The sequence below is a fragment of the Conger conger genome, chromosome 10, assembly GCF_963514075.1.
Source record: "Conger conger chromosome 10, fConCon1.1, whole genome shotgun sequence".
NCBI lineage: Eukaryota > Metazoa > Chordata > Actinopteri > Anguilliformes > Congridae > Conger > Conger conger.
Window position 1 is genome coordinate 42,872,557 of NC_083769.1, and position 22,565 is coordinate 42,895,121.

The window sequence follows — 22,565 nt, forward strand, 5'->3', positions numbered from 1 at the left end:
CCTCACGAGGAGGCACAATACAACTGCAAAATGCATCACACCAAGAAGGACTCGGCCTGGAGAGAAGGTATTATTGGAGACAAGCTGATCACTGCACATCCTGCTCTTTCAAAATCTGTGCTCAGAATCTGTCTTGAAGCGCTTCCAATTATAGCCTACGATGGTGTGGGAAAAAAACACCTATGTGAGCTTAACGTCTTTGGGTAAATGTGACTGCATAAGAACTGTTCACAAAGGAGACATCTGTTCCAGTCCCCAGCCCCAGAGGTTGGAGCCTTTGTCCCAAACAGTCCTGAACAAGGTGAAATGAACAGAATTGGCTTGGACCTCATGTCAGTCTATTCAGACTTGTTCGGTCACTGCTAGTGTTGACTCTGGACATTGTACTGCACTTGCAGCTCTTCAGCTATGGATTTTTTTTTGTCTGAAAGGAATGTGGGTGTAACAATAACAAACTACTCTTGCCAAGCCAGCTGGGCCATGGTGGCCCATATTGGGAAGCGCTTATCAGTAAACCCATCTCTCTTCTTTGCTAAAATTCCTCATTTTCGTTTCACCCTGGAGCTTTTGATTTGTGTTCCATACTGATCCAAAAATGTGTGTGTGTGTGTGGGGGGGGGGGGGGTTAGAGGGGCTTGAACAAAATTAATAAAATGTGTGTGTACACATATATATATATATATATATATATATATATATATATATATATATATATATATAGTACTGCGCAAACGTTTTAGGCAACTGGGAATAAATGCTGTAAAATAAGAATGTTTTCAAAATGTTAATAGTTTATTTTTATCAATTAACAAAATGCATGAACAGAACAAGTGAATGAACAGAAGAAAAATCTGATCAATATTTGGTGTGACCACCGTTTGCCTTCAAAACAGCACCAAGTATTTATTTGATTTTGATTTTTCTTCTGTTCACTCACTTTGCATTTTGTTCATTGATAAAAAATAAACTGAACATTTCAAATCTGCCTAAGACTTTTGCACAGTACTGTATAAGTATATTTACTGAAATGTTGTTGTATTCCTTTAATGAGTTCAATAATGTATATTGTCAGACCAGGGTCTAATAAGTGGTTTTCTTTCAAACTTTCTGCTTCTGGAGGAGGGTCAATAAGCAAGGTGTTTTCTTTATGGGTGGGAGGGGTTGTTGTGTGGTTTTTTTATTGCAGCAGAATTTGTATGCTATATATAGGTTCTATTTGTTGATTTCTCCCCATCTGGATCTCTCCATTTTCCTCGGGGATACCACACTTACGCCATCACCCAGTGCAAGGAACCTCGGCGTGGTGATGGACAGCAGACTGTCCCTCTCCGAAAACATTGCAGCGGTGACCGGGTCATGCAGGTTCTTCCTATATAACATACGGAGAATCCGCCCCTTTCTCACCCCCTACTCGACCCAGCTCCTGGTCCAAGCGATGGTTCTGTCCCGCCTGGACTACTGCAATTCCCTCTTGGCTGGCCTCCCAGTGTCCGCCATCAGACTCCTCCAACTTATCCAGAATGCAGCAGCTCATCTGGTCTTCAACCTTCCCAAATACTCACGTCACCCCCCTGCTTACTTCCCTCCACTGGCTGCCTGTCATGGCTCGCATCAAATTCAAAACATTGGTGCTAGCCTTCCAAGCAGTTAAGGGGTCTTCCCCAGCTTACCTACAAAAAATCATCAGACCCTGCACCCCAGCCAGACCTCTTCGTTCAGCCTCCACAGGCCGCTTGGCACCTCCCCCTCTCCAAACCTCCACCTCAGGCTCACGACTACTGTCTGTTCTGGCTCCACGGTGGTGGAACGAACTCCCTGTTGAGGTCAGAACTGTAGAATCTCTTCCCATCTTCAAGCAGCTCCCTGTCCCTCCCTACCTCCCTGTGAACCTTAATTGTTGTCTTTCTGTGATTTACTTTCTGTGTACCAGTATTGTTAGTTTGCTAGGGAAGCAGTGTTTGGCTAATTAAGGAGTTTGTTCACACTTTTGCGTTGTTTTTAAAAAAAAAAATAGGCGCTGGTCCTTATTTGTTGTGCAGGTAGCAATTGAAATTGTACTTCCCTCTAGGGTCTTTCAGCGCACTTATCCCTGGTTATGGGTATGCACTTTGTTGTACGTCACTCTGGAGCATCTGCCAAATGCCATTAATGTAATCTAATATGTACATATCATCACAGATATTATAATGTCCCAGTTCATGTTAAAGGGACTTCTGTATGGTACAGCAATATTCTGCATAACGAGCGATTCTAGATTTAACATAGCTTCTTGTGTGTAAAATGAAAACGGCTATGACTAGACTCAAACATTCACAATCTAAACCAGCAATATTACAGGAAACTTAAGGAAGAGGTGGCAGGTCATAGGCTACCTCATTCACCACATACTCAAGAGGGCATGCAATAATTAAACAATAATACAAATCTAACACAAGGAAAATAGCAGAAGTTGTAATGCTCTATGGTTTTCCCTTACATTAATTACTGTAACATCAACTGGGCCAGCAGTCACACTAAACGGCAAACTTCAAAAACGCTGCACTTCATAACACAAGCAGACTACACAGCTCACTCACTTTCTGAAAATGAGCTATGCTCAACATTTATCATATAACTATCCGTCACACAGCAGTTTGTCTTCAAACCAATTTTTAACCCAAACAAAAAACCAAAAAACTTTTTTTATTCATGTATACTTTGTAGTTGTTCTTTCTAACATGCTAAATAATAAAATAAAATAAAAACAATGTTTATGCCTTTTTTTCCCTTATTAAACTGTCAGAGACATAGCTGAAACAATAGGCCTACAAAAGAAACTTCATTTGTTTTTCATTAAGAAGAAAGGGGGAGTGGTGTATGTTCACTGGTGTACCACGATTCCTTATGGCAAAAATTCTGGTGCGCTCATAATAGCAAAGGGATCGGTAGGCCAAGGAAGACAAGAATTTTTACCATTTAAAAATAAAATCCACAGACGATTAATTTGTCAAATGTAATTTAAAATACCTATTTCCCTTTGCATCTATATTTGCCTTTATGTCTCTTTTTTGCACATTGTTATATGCATAGATTAAATAAACTAATAATTAATAAACTAATACATTTTTATTTTTACAAATGTTACACTAAGACAAAGTAACAAACCTCATCAAAGTAAATAGGTCTGATCTAAATGTAGTGTTTAACCTAACACTCAATACAAATCATCAATTGATGTGATTTTACATTAAGTTTGTGTGATTGTAAGCCAAGTCATTACGGTTTCAACTGATACTAAATACTTCATGTAGAAATGCATATAAACGTATAAAATTGCCATAGTATGCGCAACAGGGAAACGGAGCATAGAGCTTCAAATGGGAATGTGCTTGATTATATTGGGAGGGGCTAGTAAAGCCATGAAAATAATCAAAAATATTTTATCAGGAGTGTAGGGTCTGATAAATTAGAGGTAAAAGGTGGGGGGTGTTCCTCTTGTTGTGACAGGCAAGGTCTTACCCTTGCACAAGGTCATTGTAATGCGGAAATCATTTGGTTGATATTTCTCTTCAAGTTTAACATGCTGTACACATTGCATGTGGACGCATGAAGTCGGTGGGTGGTCTTGCACGAGAGATGGATTATGCTCTACTGACACCTAGTGGCAACAATCTAGCTCTTCAATTGTGTTTCACCATTGTACCAGAGCTGGGACTCATTGGGGGATGAAGGGGGGAGAGAATATTTCACACAAGGGCCACTCAGAACATCACTACATTCCCATCAAACATGAGGGCATTTTCTGTCCCGCACGGCATTAGGTCAACCATTCATTCCATATCCAAGTGCTGTAAAGATTTTTAATTTAAAGGTACATATAGGTAATTTCGGACTTCTAATGGTCAAGAGAGGAACAGCAGCAACAAACACCTTCAGACCACAACCCTGTTTATCCCTCCCCCTTCTCCGTAAACGTGCTGACGTTGAAACGCCATTGGCTGTGGCAGTTGGAACTAATTTTCAACGAATGAGCTTGAATTGTTGTGCAGTTATACAATGTTTTGGTACAGTATCGGGCTGTATACATACATATATATTCCCAATGAAAAATCATAATAACACAAACCGCAATGACGTGTTTGTGTTATTTGTTGACAAATCCAATGTAACAATTTACCCCATAAAGTGCATTTCACCTCCTGAATAGGAGATTGAAAGGAAAAACCACCCAAAACAAACCACAACTGACGTTATCAAATTGATCGCTACAATATATTTCCCCCAAAATATACAGTTTATAGGCTACATCATGAAACAGAATGTTTCATTTGGCAAACCAAAGATAAAGAGCGTTACCCTTTGATAAACAGAGCACGACCTCCAGCAGTCAAAATAGGCTTCGAAACTCCTTCGTAATTAAATAAAATGATCCACTGTGTATGCAAATCTTCATATTCGTAGTTCAGGTGAAGGTTGTTTACTTTAGGATTTCATGACTGTCTTGTGCTCAGGAAGGTGCATTTTGTTATTCGTTCGGCTATGAAATCGTTTGTTTCCAATACATTACATTAATGGCATTTGGCAGACGCTCTTACACAGAGCGACGAGGAGAGGAGAGGAATTTCACATGGCGTACTCTCAAAAGAGACTCGGCACAAATCTTTGGAACAAACATATCCATTGAACACATTCATTCACTGACCAACAACGTGCTAACGAATGTTCCCTTAAAGTTGCTTGGATTTTGGGTCAACATAAAAATGATGTGTTGAGATTGTTTATTATAAAATTGGTTGAGACTTAAGATGTGAAATAACAACAAAAAAAGACGAAAAAAAAAAGAAAAAGGGAAACGCTGCTACACTTATATATTAGATATATTAGATATTACTGAAACAACGAGGCTACTTGAAGTCATTTTCTCTCTGCCTCATCAGGATCACCTGATGCTGTTTAGTAGTATTTGCGCTCACATTTGCGCAACAATTTTTTATTTCTTGCATATTTGATGATGTTCTGGACCTTTGCTTCAGGTAACTGGACCTCTTTGAATTTTAATGAATACAATCCCTGCTCTAGAATGTAAGCTACATGAACATTCTTTTTGAGCTCTCAGATGACAAACTGTTTCTGTGTGGTTGATGGAATTTATTTTCCCTAAGCATTGAGACAACCACGTGATTAAAAATAACCTTTTATTATAATCATTATTAAAAATGAGACCTTATATGCTGAATTAAGTGCTTAGAAAATATACTCTAAGATATATATATATATAAAATACTCTTCCTCTGTCTCTCTCTCAAACAGACAGACAGCCTGTGAGATTAATGTCTCTGCTTTTTCTAGCTTGCACATTCTGGTCTCTTGGCAATTGTTGGAGTTTATCTGGAGACTAAATAATAATCCTAGGCTGTCAGCATCATGTCTTCCTTGTTTTTGTCTCCACCCTTGTGGAAAAGTGTGTGTAAGTGTCTTACTATGTCTGATTCAAATCACAAGTCTCCTCACTTGTGTCACTGCAATGTGTTAATCTCTGGTTAGAACTGAAGGGTTACTGGAATTACCTGAACTCATTTCCTTAAATGATGTCATGTGATTCTATCATTTATCAACTGAATCCACAAAAGCAGTTACCTTTCTATAAGTTACTTTTTTTACACATGCAGTAGTAATATCTCCTGCTGAGAGAATACTGAAACACAGTCAGGACAACTCACATATTCAGATTTAATATTTTCATAAATATGCAAGTCAACATTTTTACGTGTATGGATGGAATGAGAATGCTGTGACGTGTTATTTTTCCTAGGTTGAATCATGGAAGTCAGGACTTCTACAAAGGGATGAAATATGACCATACTTTTGTGAATTACAATACATGGACATCTATCAAGCTTTGTACATGTGACGCTCTTATAAACGATGAACTTTGTTGAAATTCAATTAATTCTGCTTATTTTATATTTTATTGTGCACAGGAATATGCTTTAAATGAAAGGAAAATCATGTGGCTTTTCTGGATGTGGATGGTAAGAAACAAATATTTAGCCTCATTATATTCATTGTTAGAAATCACATCTTGTGTGCTTCTGTTAGCACATGTACAGTGGTCTCCTGAATTATTGGCACCCCTGATTGGCAATGTATTGTTATGTGCATTGCCAGTCAAGGGTGTCAATAATTCTGGAGCCCACTGTATATACCGACTTCTCTCTTGTGTTCCTTATTTCTGTTTTTTGTTTAAATGTCAAATGACAATATATGTCCTGATTACAATCAGAAGGTAACGTTTTTCATTGTCATTTCAAATATACAGGTGCATCTCTGAATCTAGAACGTATGAAAGTTTAACTTTCCACGATATTCACATTTTTTGAGAGGCACCTGTACTATATTCTCCTGAGACCTGGCAATGTATTTTTGTCCCCTGTAGGCAGGGCTGGATTAAGATCCCTGTCGGACCTGGGTGTTAAAGCTCTAAAGCACCCCAACCCCCACTCATTCTCTTTCTCTTATCTCTACCACAATTCAACCGCCATGAAATAGTTCAGTTACAAAATTTGCCAAAATTTGATTCTACCTCAAAGAAGCCTAACAGAAATGTACTGTAATCAAGATAGTCTTTTGTACAATTAGTACTAATGCTGGAATAACTATCTCCTGGCTTCAGCAGAAGCCACAAAATTCATTATGTGTTTGGCTTCAGCCTGGGTAATAAGAAGAAAGTGGGAGAACGGACCTGAGACGTCTAAACGCTTGGGGAAATGATGTTAATTGAAATGGTAAAGTTTCTTAAATGGCATGGTCATGGGTTCTCAGCATCTCATGCAAATTACATTGCAGACTAAATTATTACTTAAAACAAGTATACTAAAATCAGCTTTAATAAATGTTGTATAAGCCTTAGCTTCATTTCAGATTTCATAAGAAGTTATTGGAGAAGTTGTTAACAAAATGTTCTAATGTTTCAAGATGACATAATATACAATATGTGATGCTGTAAAGTGAAGACACAAATGCAGGAAACAGGCTGGACTCAAATGTGAGTGTAGAGAAAACAAAGACCACAGGTTCAGAGGCAGGGTGAGCACTGAGGCAGAGCAGAGCATGGCTTAAATCGCAATGAAACAATGAGGCAGAGGTGAGTCTAAGCAACTAGATCGAGACGGGAACAAGCAGTCAACTCAGACAGGAGAAAAGACTTCTCTGCCCTCTGGTGAGAGGCTACACTGCCTGTTGGATTGGAGTTTTTGTCGCAGAGATGACCATTGCAGGAAAAACTGGGCTCTGCTCCCTATCCACTGGCCGCATAGATGAACCTCTCCGCTCCTCGGGCTGCTGATATGGGGACATTAGAGACTGCTATGACTCTGAGCTAGAACTCCAGTGGCAACATACCTGTGGAGGAGCAATGCAAGGTTCTGTGTGCATTCAGCCATGAGTGCCTGGACCATCCAGTCACAGTTAAGACCCCATGGGTTCCAGAAGTCTCTCTCCCCCCTCAGCGTGCAAAACGGCAGCGCCTATGACCCCGTTCCTTGGGTTTCCACCCTCGGCCAGACCCACATCAATCCCACATCCTGGAACAAGCCCGCAATATAAATGTTGTGGTATTCGTGAATAATTTTTTCGTTCATTACATAGCTGGGTCTAGTGTTACAGAAAATGAAAATACTACATAATTTAGCGTAATATTACCTGTGATGGCCTAACCATTCTGCTGTGGGGAATGTACTCTGCTTGCTAATGGCATTGCATCAGTTCATTAATCTGAAAGTTGAATATACTGCATTTCACCATTTCCCATTATTAGTTTCTTTCACGTGCAAGGGTCCTTTGGCAGGCCAGGCCCCATGGTGTGCACCCGTGTCACCCTGATACAGATGCAGGCTACAGGGGACACGAGTCTCTGGTATTAATCTCAAGAACCATATATTCGACTATGCTGAAACATTTTACATTTTAGTCATTTGGCAGATGCTTTTAATCCAAAGCGATTTACAAGTTCATAGGTTCTTCCATAGGTTAAAGCATCAAATCAACACAATTAGACTCATTTTTTCCTGAATTGAACGGCATTGAATTTTCACTGCAACATGTTTTTGTCATCCAAGACGGTTATATTTTGTAAGAATGTATTTATTTATTTATGTTTTGCCAGGTCTCAGGATGATATACCCATCTTTTTGAATGTGGTATCATAACCAGAGAAATGACTTGTTACTTCAGATAGCAGATATACACCCAGTGACCACTTTATTAGGTAGAACTGTCCACTAGCTTGTTAATGCAAATATTTATTCAGCCAATCATGTGGCAGCAACTAAATGCATAAAAGCATGAAGACATGGTCAAAAGGTTCAGCTGTTTTTCAGACCAAATGTCAGAATGTTAATTGTTTTTTAGTTTTATTTGTAACATTACATATACTTCAGGTATATCTGTTGCCCCTGTTCTGTGACTTCTCCTATTGCTGTGGAAGTGCAGTGTAAGCCCGTCATAAGTAACACTTGGTCTCATGCGCTGGTCAGCTTGCTGACTTCCCCCTCCTGGAGCATACATTGTTAGCCCCCACCGTTGGCACACATGCCTGTGGGGGAGAGCTAGAGAAGGATTCTTAGAGGCGCCTTCTTGGGCCCTGGGGGCCCCCCATTTCTCACATTCCTGACAGGTTAGAGATTGGAGATGGTATAAAGATGTTTCATGATAATCCCAGGTCAGAATATAGTAATGTTTGGTGTTATTCTGATTGGTTCAGTGCGACTGGTGTAATGGTCTAGTTTTTGTAACAGTCTACCTTTGATAGCATAACCATTCAGGAGCCGAGGGGAAACTGGGCAAAAGCTGTCTCTGTAGAAGCCATGTGTTTTAGCCCCCTGCCTGGTGGGCCTGGCTGTAAATTATAGATGGGTGACTCACTTTTAGGGTCAAGAACTAAGGCCTGGATTTTGGAGATAAGGAGAAGAAACCAAACAGTCTGGGGTGTCTCCTTTCCTTTCATTCACCCAAATCAGGTTTATCCAAAAGGAATATTACCATGAGAGGCACAAATACATATTTACAGCATAATGCAGTTATCATGAAAACTCCCAACTACAGCATTCATAGCATTCATTCATTCCTGTAGCATAGTGGTTAAGGTCAGGAAGGGCTACCATTTGTGAGGGGCCTGAGAGCTGGGGTTTCAATGTTGTTTAGACTACCTGTTGGGGAGTTAAGATGTATGAGTGGTCCAAGGCCAGTTGGGTCATGGGAAAAGAATCCTCCCGAACATTGGTGACCTCCCTGTGACCCCATACCTGGTCACTTCCAAGGGGGAAGACTCCGGACAATGCCACAGTGCCCTCATTTGGGCACTGCTGTCATTACACTGCTCTCCTAGATTAAATATTCAAAACTGCTATTAAGATAGTAAATAGACTCGGTAACACCTTGAAAACATTGCCCATGTGATCCTTGTATTATTGCATTAAGTCTTATGTAATGGTAACAGGAATTGCATGTAAAATGGATAATCAGGAGGGAAGTTTCATGATAACTGCAACATAATAAAACATAAGGGTAATCTGTTTGGTATGGATGTGATCTGATAAAATCAAGGAATCGGATGAGATACATTTCATACCAAATGGAATTTAATAAACTATAGTTTCAGTAACTCAGGGGAAAACCTGCATGTCCTCTCTTGGTAATCATCTCATTTTCCCTACTTAACAACCCCCACCCTGGTGGGGGTCTAAATTCCAGATTTGACCACCCCTCCAGGTTGATTTATGGCACTGCCGCCTGGTTCCAAATGTATGATTTGGCATAAAAACAAGGGAGACAGACCAATCTGGGAAGATCGTATTCGACTTCCCACACAGCATATTGTACGTGTATGTAAGTATCAGGAAGATCGTATTCGACTTCCCACACAACATGTCTTATGTATGTATGTATGTGTAGCAGCGGAAGATCGTATTCGACTTTCCACACGGCATATTCTATACTCTGTGTTTGTGTGTAGTCCAAGCAGGCTAGGTATGGTTATTTACTCTCTCTATTCTTAATTTGTGTATTTTGTAATTGATTGTGATATTCTAAAGCTAATAACCTACCTGTCTGCGAATAAACTATTTTGTTTGTAACTTGCGTGATCTCCATGACTCTAATTCATTTTGTACCTTTTCAGCCTAAATTACAACTGAATACTCAGGGGGAAATGGTGGCCAAAGACCGACCGATCGGCGGGGCGGTACACCTGTGGTAGTTCTAAGCTGTGAGGCCAGCAATTTCTGTCCCTTAAAGGGTCGGGTGACGCACGGCTCTTGTGATTTGGTGCGAAGGGAACCCTTGGGCGTTACGGCGCTGGTTCCTGCCAAATTAGCTCTAAGGAGCCCAGATAATGCTACGCCGACCTGGGCTCGCAACTATCATGGCAGGTTTGCATGTATTGTGTTGACTGGACCCTCAGCCTCTGAGTTCTCCACCGAACTGAGATTTCAGCAGTAATGCTAATCCCGGGAGCATCTATTGAGTAATGGTGGCGCAGGTACAAGTCGAATGTAATCACTCCCGAGGTCCGCGTAAGTTGCAAACCCAAATTTCTAAATTATATTTTAAATGGAGTCAGATAAACGAGTAAAACTATAGTAACCACTAAGCGTACAATACGGCCCCGTTTGAGAACGGAGAATATTAAGAATTGTATTGATCCGTTTCTGGCCAGCTGTAAGCGAGATATGGGGCAGGTCAATCCATATCCGACCCATGGCAACGGACCCAGTATATTCTTAAACATAATTGTGCTCTGTTCTTGTACGGAGGATAATAATTAACCCTACTAATGTTCTCCCAGCAACGCCAGAAGGACAAGCATGCAAATCCCCCTTCGGCCCCCGATAAATTCCGTCTTTGGGTTAGCGTGGGGTTTTACAGCAGAATATTTAATGAATGGTAAGTCACTATCTTTTATCAAAATAAAGCTTCTAATGCAGTAGGTGTAGGCATTAAGAAGTGAAAGCGCTCTATTTTGTTGTCATGGGTACATTTTAGCTATGTTTTGTGAATAATCTTTCACATAGGGGAGCATGTTTTTAAGCACTGCACAGAATACACAAGCACCTCCTGTAAACCGTGCACTGCCGGATCATTCATGTCGGTGCCCAACGGTCTTCTTCATTGTATCACTTGTACAGTCTGTGACCCAGGTGAGAAACGATTCATACCGTAAATCCTCAAATTGTGTCCGGGATTCTATTTGAAGCCGGGCCTTGGATAATAGCCAGGGGCGTGGTCGATTCGGACAAATAAAGGCTGGCCCCCAAATACAAGCCGGGGTAATATTGCCTACCAGCAGGGCTATCAGTCCATGAGCACTAGAAGACATTGTTTCGAATAAAAGAGCTTAATATTTTTATCTTTTACTTTATTTCTAAAAATAAAATTCTACAACAGAAGCCTAATAAGAAAGAAAGACCTGCCTCGAATACAAGCCTGCCCCAAATAAAGGCCTGTGCTTTGTGCAGCCTAAGTAAAAAAAGACCCCGGCCACAATTTGAGGATTTACGGTATTCAACCAATGTGTTTATTCATGACATGGCCATTTGCAACTTGCTTGACTGTCTTTTAAAAAAATATATTCTATATTCTCTTTTTACTTGATGGGTAACAGGTTGGTAGTGTGGTAATACAGGTCTTTATTCTCCGTTCAGGTCTTGGTTTAAAGACAGACAGGGAGTGCAGTCCCACCTCTGATGCAGTGTGTGGGCCTCTGGATCAGCACTACTGCACTGAGGCAGATCATAAGAAGGGCTGCAGATTAGCACAGAGACACACTATCTGCAGGCCTGGGACACTCATCAGACGCAATGGTGAGATTGCATCATATCCACCATCTATGGTAAAACTGCATCCCACAGTCAAAAAACATATTAACTCCCTGAAATAAAAAAGTCATAAAAACATTAATCCAACCAACATATTACACTACATTACATTACAGCGATTTGGCAGACGCTCTTATCCAGAGTGACGTACAATAAAGTTCAGATCAGAACCATGGACAAGTGTGTTAAAGACCGAAGAGGAAAGTACAGTTCCAAGTCCTAGAGTGATCACTTAGATGAAACTTGAACCGTTGAAGAGCAGATCAACTTTCCAACTAGCATATCATAGTTGGCAGCTAGAATACCCTCAATACTAAAATTATTATACATGAGTGCAATTTTAACCTATAGCATACACGTGGCGGATTACTGCTTATTTTATTCATTGCTATAAAGTAATTAAAATAGTAAATACATTTAAAAAAAATTGAATTATTTTTTGAAATCTTTCCCATGATTCCTTCCATATGCCTTTCATCAAATCAGTTCAACTGCATGCATGTCTTTAGCCTGAATAATTTTGGCACGTGTCAGCCTGCCAGACAGCTAGCTCATAGGCCAATGGACAAATTCTATAAAAAAAAATAAAAAAAAATAAAACAGATTAAACGGTCGAAACAGATTGTCCTGCACCATGTGCAGTGTAGATTGGTGCATTGTTTACCCCATCTTCTGTCGGGAATGGTGTAGTTCCTCTCATTTCCGAGCGGTTAGCAGAGGCCACTCGCTGCACGATCTGCTTCTGTTAATGCAGGTTGGGCTTTGTGCATGTTAATGCTCAGTTTAAATGTGCGTTGTGTGGGAAATGTTCTTCTTTTGTTTATAGCCTTTTCTGTTTTGCTAAATTAGCTCACTTAACTGCACAGTCTACTTTTCTGAAAACTTCTTTAGAAGACTTTAAATGTCTTAACATGCCTTCCAATACTTACTTGCACAGGAACAACATTGACCAATACTGAATGTGAAGAATGTCGTGACAAAGCGTTTTCAAATAAATCTTCTTCGCCATTCTGCACACCACACACAGAGTAAGTTTCCTGCATTTATTCCCAAATTACATGAATTGGGTTTGATACTAAATATAACCCTGATGATTATTTGAGATTTTCTTTTTATGCATTTACTTTTCTGAGTTGCCAATCCTTGGGACTTCAGGAAATTACAGCTGGAACAAACACATCAGACAGCGTATGTGGAACAAGAAATGATCCTCTGTGAGGGTTGAGTTCGCCACTAAATCCCAGGAGGTTTACAGATGGGAATACACACATTAAAATAATAATGTCTACTCCCGGAACAGAGGGAGGAACAGAAAGGGAATAACCCAAATAAGATTCCCGAACACAAATAAAGATGCAGCCCCAAAAAACGGCTGGCGAAAATAAAGCAACCCTTGGAAAACCGGGGCGAATAACTCAACCAAAAGCACTTGCGGTCACCGACCGATAAGGAAAATAAAGTACAACCTAGCATAAAAGGCTAGGCACGAAAATAAAAACCATGAGACGCAGCTCAGGACAAAATGAAAACCGAAATACACGTACCGGGGACACCGTCCCTCACCCACGGACTCACACGCGAAGTCAAAATAAAAGAAAAAACAGAAACTTATCGGAAGACGTGAGCGAACACAACCAGCTGCACGTCTTCCTTACCTTAGAACCTTTGTAGCTGACTACAGCGAATAAATACCTGCACCGTACCGGACTCAAACATTCACCGAGTCTACCTGGCGAGTCTACCTGCTTAGTGCAAAGCGAGTTGACTGTAATGGTGAACTGTCTGCACTGCCCTTAAATAACCACGGGAAGAACACTCCCCTGGCGCTAACAAGGACCAGGTGCGAACGATGAAGCCCTGCCCTCTGGTGGCTTCCTTTGGCAACCACTCCTCACCATGACATCCTCGTTCCAGAGTTGCTGTGCTTGTGCTTCTGGTGCTTGGAGCAGGACTATCAGCTGCTTCAATAGCAATCATATCCATCCATCCATCCATCCATTATCTGAACCCGCTTATCCTGAACAGGGTCGCAGGGGGCTGGAGCCTATCCCAGCATACATTGGGCGAAAGGCAGGAATACACCCTGGACAGGTCGCCAGTCCATCACAGGGCACACACACCATTCACTCACACACTCATACCTATGGGCAATTTAGACTCTCCAATCAGCCTAACCTGCATGTCTTTGGACTGTGGGAGGAAACCGGAGTACCCGGAGGAAACCCACGCAGACACGGGGAGAACATGCAAACTCCGCACAGAGAGGCCCCGGCCGACGGGGATTCGAACCCAGGACCTCCTTGCTGTGAGGCGGCAGTGCTACCCACTGCACCATCCGTGCCGCCAGCAATCATATCAATCAATCAATTTATTTTTAAGTAAGTTTCCCCCATCTATCTGATAAGACTTAAAATATATAAATACCAGAAATATTTAAAGAGTATTGTGATTGAACAGGTTAGAGCCATTCTGTTCATATACATTACTGTTACTGTCTGCATCTGTTAGTCTGTTCTGCCAGGTTAGAGCCATTCTGTTCATTTACATTATAATGAGGGGTAGTTTCAGTTAATATATTATCTCCTCAATTAATCACCACTGTAAAGACAAACCAAAAACTTGAACAAAGCAAAAGCACATCAGTGAATGTGTGTGAATGAGTGTGCCTACATTTTAAAATACATTTGAAGTGCAGAATTGGCTAATTGCTATAATGTTAGTTTATTTAATTCTGGAGCCACTCCTGGTGTTGATGAATGAAATGATACTTTTACAGGTGGTACTGTATTTACGGAGATAAAGTCTCCACTTTTCTAGTAAACGGAAAGAAAAGACCTGTTAAACCAGCCGCAGGATGAAGGTAAGGAAGCGCTTGATGAGGGAAATAACGAAAGCTGATTTTAGATTTCACATGACTGCCCCTACTACAGTCTGTATGGACATGTTATAACAGGTTAAAGCCCTTTTGATTCTGTTTATGGACATATTTTCATTTTATTGAGGGGTGCTTTCAGTTAATGTATTCCTTCATTAATTAAACACCAGTTTGAAAATCCATCCATCCATTATCCATCTTATCTAACCTGATTATTCCTGGTCAGTGTTGCAGGGCGGGCAGGAGCCCATCCCAGCATGCAGGCGAGAGGCAGGAATGCATCCTGGACAGGTTACCAGTCCATTGCAGGGCACGTAACATTCACACCTCCGCTGATTCCTTTAGGAAAAGTAACCTAATATGCATGTCCATTCGCTGTGGGAGGTAACCAAAGTATCCGGAGGAAACCCAAATGGAGATGGAGGAAACATACTCCAGTAAGAAAGATTTGAGGTGGGATTTGAACCTGTGACCTTGCTTTGCTGTCTGAAATCCATAACATACAATCAACATTTGAGCTCCAGCAAATCAGAATATTATACTGAACTTACTAACTGGAGGAGAAGCAATCGACACAATTGCTAGTCAATGGAATCTTGAAGAAAATTGAAGGCCAATTTCCCCAGCAACTGTGGCTTTAGAATATTTTCACATCGTCTCTTTGGTGATTTGTTTCAATCATGATATTAGACATGCATGAACTGAAAGAGACAAGCTTGCAGCAGTATATAAATAAATATACAATTTCTCACTGCAGCACTGCCTTTTTTCGGTCAAATTCAGAATTGCATGAATAATCAATCATTAATAAGAACTGTATCATTCACATGATCAAATATTTATATTTTATATGTAAATAGGTATAGTGTATATGTAACTTTTATACTGAGAACTGTAAGGGTAATTTTCTTAATTGATTCTTCATTGACAATGTGTGTTAACAAAGTCAATCACGTGATTACAAATAACCTTTTAGTGATAATCCTTATTACTATTAGACCACTTTCTGAATTAAGTGCTTACTAGGAGTCTTTCTCTGTCTCTCTCCAGCAGACAGACAGCCTTTGACCTTAATGTCTCTGCTTCTCAGCTAGCACATTCTGGTCTTACAGCAAGGTCAACAAGGGGTATTCAAAAGACAAAATACTGATAAATGTTCATGGCCAGCTTCATGTCTTTTTGTTTTGGTAAAGCCCCCCCTTCTGGAAAAGTGTGTATAAGAGTCTTACTGTTTCTGATTCAAATCAGAAAGCCGGTAAGCTTTCTCACTTTCTGGAGACTGACCACAGGCCCTTAGTGTCCATAATGTTCAGGCCCCTCAATGACTGTCCTATGACAATTCAGCATTTGTTAATCAGGTTGCAGAAATATGATGTGAGGATGATACAGTCACGTGCAGTCAACAAAATGGAAAGTACAGATGAACAGAAAAGTGCAGAAATAAAGACCCCCTTGTGGCCAGCTATAACACATTTCGACTACTTAAGGGCACACCTGGATGACGAAAGCAGCGTTTGCCGATTGAAGACAGGCGCTTACCTGAAGGACGCCGAGCTGAAATAGTTTTTTTTTGACGAGCTTTGCTTTGAAGTTTCAATTGTTTTCATTTGTTTAGGAAAGGAAGCCATAAGCCATTTCTAGAAGTGCTTTCTTTTGTTTTGGGTTGTCGCGTTGGGCTATTTTTCCGTCTGTTATATAGTTTATCCTGCATAGCATATGCCTAGTATTTCAGCTACAAACATAGCTTATACACGCACACTCATTCATTCATCCTTTAAACACCGTCAATCTGGAAGACTGGATACTTTGAACAAATTAAGAAGAAGCAATCAGCTACCGTGAGTAACCCAATGCAATGATAAATTAAGTAAAATTGAATTAAAGTGAACTTCGTTATAACTCGTATCGGTGATAGAAAACCGCCTTTAGAAATAGTATACAAGGCGATTTGTGTTTTGTATACATTGGTTTTAGAAGGTTCGAAGCAAGTGTTTTAGGTGATATGATATGTGTTTTTGATAAAAGGCGTAGTCATTTGCTTTTAAAAAGAAAGGAAGATCTGTTATGATTTTGATGCGTGTAACTGGACATGTTGGTGTCGTGAAGGCTTTACTAAAGATCCAGTTTCCCCCAAGCCGTTTGTTTTTATGGTTCAAAGAACAAACATTACAGATGTACAAATTACACACTTCCTGTACAGAACCACCGGTCTTAACTTCCTGTAAAGCTTCTCGGAGCTCTCGTTAACATTTCAGGACCATTGCCATTGCATTTAAGTAATAAAACATTGAGCCTATCTAAGAGAAGATACTTTACAGCTTACACCGCAATATTTGGACTTTCTTTCCGGACTTCCTGGGGTCCAACGACAGATTCCACAGATTTCCAGAATCAAGTAAGGCTTACATTCCGTATGTCCATTTCCGAGAAAATGACACTAAGGCATTCTACAGGTATTGTTCGAATGGAACATGGTGGCAAATATATATATATATATATATATATATATATATATATATATATATATATATATATATATATATATATATATATATATATATATATATATATATATATATATATATATATATATATTAACACGGGTGAGGTCAACCTTGCTTGTTGACTGTCGAAACGTTTCTAATGGAATGCTCGGAAATATAGGCATAATTCAGGTGAATGTAGTTTACTTTAGGATTACATGATGATCTTTTACTTAGGAAGGTGCATTTTGTGATTCGTTCGGCTATGAAATCGTTTGTTTTCATTACATTACATTAATGTAATTTGGCGGACGCTCTTATCCAGAGCGTCGTACAACAAAGTGCAAAGTGCATACCCATAACCAGGGATAAGTGCGCTGACAGAGGGAAGAGCAATTTCAACTTCTAACTGTACAACAAAGATAAGGTCTAGGGCCTATTTAATATTTTTGTGTTGCTCGACACTGAAAGCAATTGAGTTTGTGGTGAAATACCATTAATGTAATGTAATGTACTGTGGAATGATTGTTGGTGCCAGAAAGGGTGAACTCCTGGGATTTCAATGCACAACAGTCTCTGAGCAGATAATGAAGTCAAACCTCTTGAGTGGATAGGCTACAGCAGCACAGAAGACCTAAGTCTAATGAATATCTAAAAGTGCTCGCTGAGTGTATATTTCAAAATATTCATGCCATATATATATATATATATATATATATATATATATATATATATATATATATATATATATATATATATATAAAATTTATGAATATTGTACATTTATAAATATTGTCTACAGACAGTTCCTTTGACTTCATGTTTGGTTTGTGCTCTGACATGCACTGTCAACTGTGGGACCTTATATAGACAGGTGTGTGCCTTTCCAAATCATGTCCAATCAACTGATGGTGGACTCCAATTAAGCTGTAGAAACATCTCAAGGTTGATCAGTGGAAACGGGATGCACCTGAGCTCAATTTTGAGCTTCATGGCAAAGGCTGTGAATACTTATGTACATGTGATTTCTTAGTTTAAAATTTTTAATAAATTTGCAAAAATTTCAAAAAAAAAACCTCCATGTTGTCTTTATGGGGTGTTGTGTGTAGAATTTTGAGGAAAAAAATGAATTTATTCCATTTTGGAATAGGGCTGTAACATAACAAAATGTGGGAAAAGTGAAGCGCTGTGAATACTTTCCGGATGCACTGTACATGTGACGCTCTTGGACTGATGAACTCGTTGAAGTTAAATTAATCCTGCTTATTTCATTGTGCACAGGAATATGCTTTAAATGAAAGGAAATCAGATATGTGTCATTTGTGGATGTGGACGGTAAGAAACAAATATTTAGCCTCATTATCTCATTTAGTACAGTTCTTTGGTGTTATAAATCACATCTTGTTGTGTGCCTCTGTTAGCACATGTACAGTGGTCTCCAGAATTATTGGCACCCCCGATTGGCAATGTATTATGTGCATTCCCGGTCAAGGGTACCAATAATTCTGGAGCCCATTGTATATTCTCACACCTTTCTGACTTCTGTCTTGTGTTCCTTATTTCAGTTTTGTTGAAATGTCAAATAACAATACACTTCATTAATACAATCAGAAGGTAACAGTTGTAATTTCACAGATGCTATATTCTTGAGACCTGGAAATGTATTTTTGTCCCTTGGAGGCAGGGCTAGATAAAGACCCCTGTTGGATCTCTCACTCTCGCTCTCTCTCATGCAAATTACATTGCAGACTAAATTAGTACTTAAATGAGAATTATTACTTAAAAATGACTTCATCTCAGATTTCATGTGAAATTATGTGTTCTATTCTAATGTTTCAAGATGAAATAATATTAAATAGTGTAGACAGCAGATGGGCAACAGCAGCATAGTCTAATGAATATCTAATAAAGTGTATATTTCAAAATATTTTCACTGCACCAGGTTTTGTCATCCAAGACTGCTGAATTATTGAACAAATTTAAATACTTTTTTTCCCTGCCAGCTGAGGATATACACCCATCTTTCTAAAAGTGCAACCATACCCTCAGATACATTCAGATGGTAGATGTTCAATTGAAAGCAGAAATAATTAAATTGTTTTTGAGTTTTATTTGTAATATTTAATGTGCTGCAGGTATATCTGTTGCTCCTGTTCTGTGACCTCTCCTATTGCTGTGGAAGTGCAGAATATTTCATTAATGGAGAGTGCTGTCCGATGTGCTCACCTGGTAAGTCACTATCTTTCATCAAAAGAAAGCTTCTACTGCAGTATATGTTGGCTTACAGGCATTAAGAAGTGAAAGTGCTCTTTATTTTCTTGTCATTGAAATGTCATTTCAAATGGGTACATTTTAGCTATGTTTTGTGATTAATCTTTCACACAGGGGAGCATGTTTTTGAGCACTGCACAGAATTCACGAACACCTCCTGTAAACCGTGCACTGCCGGATCATTCATGGCGCTGCCCAACGGTCTTCTTCATTGTATCACTTGTACAGTCTGTGACCCAGGTGAGAAACTATTCATATTCAACCAATGTGTTTATTCATGACATGGCCATTTGCAACTTGCTTGACTGTCTTTTTTTGGTAGTATGGTAATACGGGTCTTTATTCTCCGTTCAGGTCTTGGTTTAAAGGCAGAGAGGGAGTGCAGTCCCACCTCTGATGCAGTGTGTGGGCCTCTGGATCAGCACTACTGCACTGAGACAGATCATAAGAAGGGCTGCAGATTAGCACAGAGACACAGTATCTGCAGGCCTGGGACATTCATCAGACGCAATGGTGAGATTGCATCATATCCGCCATCTATGGGGGATTTCAATCAATCATGATGGTGAAATTGCATCCAGCAGTCAAAAAATGTATTAACTCCCTGAAATAGTCATAAAAACATTGTTAATCCAACCAACACATTCCATTACATTACAGCAATTTGACAGACACTCTTATGCAGAGCAACGTACAATAAAGAGCAGATCAGAACCATGAACAAGTGCATTAAAGACCCAAGAGGAAAGTACAGTTCCAAGTCCTAGAGTGATCACTTGGATTAAACTTGAACCCTTGAAAAGTACATCAACCTTCAAAGTAGCATACCATGGTTGGCAGCTAGAATACCCTGAATACTAAAATATATTATACATGAGTGCAATTATAACCTATAGCATACATGTGGCGGATTACTGCTTATTTTATTCATTGCTATAAAGTAATTAAAACAGTAAATGCATAAAAACATTTTGAATGTTTCCTATGATTCCTTCCATATGCCTTTCATCAAATCAGTTCAGCTGCATGCATGTCTTTTGCGTCAATATTTTAGGCACGTGTCACCCTCCCAGACAGCTAGCTCATAGGCCAAGTATAGAGAAATATATATATATCTATCTTTTTAAAAAAACAGATAAAATAGTTGAAACAGACACCCTGTGCAGTGTAGATTGGTGCATTGTTTACCCCATCTTCTGTCGGGGTATGGTGTAGTTCCCCTCATTTCTGAGTGGTTAGCAGAGGCCACTCGCTGCACGATCTGCTTCTGTTAATGCAGGTTGGGCTTTGTGCGTGTTAATGCTCACTTTAAATGTGCGTTGTGTGGGAAATGTTCTTCTTTTGTTTATAGCCTTTTCTGTTTTGCAAAATTAGCTCACTTAACTGCTCACCCTACTTTTCTGAAAACTTCTTTTGAAGATTGTAAATGTCTTAACATGCCTTCCAATATTTACTTGCACAGGAACAACATTGACCAATACTGATTGCGAAGAATGTCATGACAAAACGTTTTCAAATAAATCTTCTTCGCCATTCTGCAAACCACACACAGAGTAAGTTTCCTGCATTTATTCCCAAATTACATAAATTGGGTTTGATACTAAATATAACCCTGATGACTATTTGAGATTTTCTTTTATTGTATTTACTTTTCTGACAGTTGCCAATCCTTGGGACTTCAGGAAATTACAGCTGGAACAAACACATCAGACGGTGTATGTCGACCAAGAAATAATCCTCGTTCCAGAGTTGCTGCGCTTGTGCCTGTGGTGCTTGTAGTAGTGCTATCAGCTGTCATAGGAATTTTCATTTCAAGTAAGTTCCCCCATCTGTCTGATAAGACTTTAATACATATGTAAAGGGTATTGCATTTTAAATATATATTTAAAGGGCATTGGAGTTTAAATGGCAGTTTGAAGTTGGCTGTGTTACTTGTATTCTGAGAACAGGAAAGGGAAAGCAGAGAAAACAAAATGGAGGGATAGAACAGCCACAGGATGAAGGTAAGGGAATGCACATCTTTGTGGGGGCGATCACAATGCTGATATGAATACCATTAGATGGGCTGTGTATAGCCTGGACTGCATCTGTTAGTCTGCATCTGTTACAGTCTGTTCTGCCAGATTAGAGCCATTCTGTTCATTTACATTATAATGAGGGGTAGTTTCAGATAATGTATTATCTTGTCAATTAATCACCACTGTAAAGACAAACCAAAAACTGGAACAAAGCAAAAGCACATCAGTGAATGTGGTCCAAAATATGTCCATGTTCTCATAGTTACTGTGGCTATGCTGCTTGTATTAGGACTATTATCAATTGTGATTTTAAGAACCATTCTCATTTTAAGTAATCTACCAATCTGTTGGAGACATTATTTTTTGACAATTATCAATATTCTGTGAATAGAAATCCTCATATTTACACAAGAGATAAGAGTGGTAAGCATACTAGATTTTAAAGAATTAAAGATGGACATCAAAAAATGTAATGTAATATTACGTTTTAAAGTTATTCTGAAACATGTAAACTTTGTAATCAAGTAGCTAAATAATTCACCAGTATTTTGCTTTCAGAGAGGAGAATGAAGAACATGGTATGTGTGAAACTTTTCACATTATGTGCCTACATTTTAAAATGCATTTGAAGTGCAGAATTGGCTAATTGCTATCATGTTAATTTATTTAATTCTGGAGTCACTCCTGGTGTTGATGAATGAAATGATACTTTTACAGGTAGTACTGTATTTACTGAGGCAAAGTCTCCACTTTTCTAGGAAACGGAAATGTCCTGGTCAGTGTTGAAGGGCAGGCAGGAGCCCATCCCAGCATGCAGGCGAGAGGCAGGAATGCATCCTGGACAGGTTACCAGTCCATTGCAGGGCACGTAACATTCACGCCTCCACTGATTCCTTTCGGAAAATTAACCTAATATGCATGTCCATTCGCTATGGGAGGAAACCAAAGTATCCGGAGGAAATGGACATGGAGGAAACGTACTCCAGTAAGAAAGATTTGAGCTGGGATTTGAACCTGTGACCTTGCTGTGCCATCTGAAATCCATAACATACAATCAACATTTGAG

The 22,565-nt window shown here is 39.5% G+C and overlaps 1 protein-coding gene across 1 annotated transcript; it reads left to right on the top strand.

Annotated features, from left to right (window-relative positions):
- The first annotated feature begins 19,336 nt into the window (after positions 1-19,336).
- Positions 19,337-20,755, top strand: LOC133139548 (tumor necrosis factor receptor superfamily member 14-like). The gene is made up of 4 exons (XM_061259118.1): positions 19,337-19,439; positions 19,596-19,721; positions 19,836-19,994; positions 20,697-20,755. The coding sequence occupies exons 1-4, from the start codon at positions 19,427-19,429 to the stop codon at positions 20,753-20,755; spliced, it is 357 nt and encodes a 118-aa protein (XP_061115102.1). The 5' UTR covers positions 19,337-19,426.
- The last annotated feature ends 1,810 nt before the right edge of the window (positions 20,756-22,565 follow it).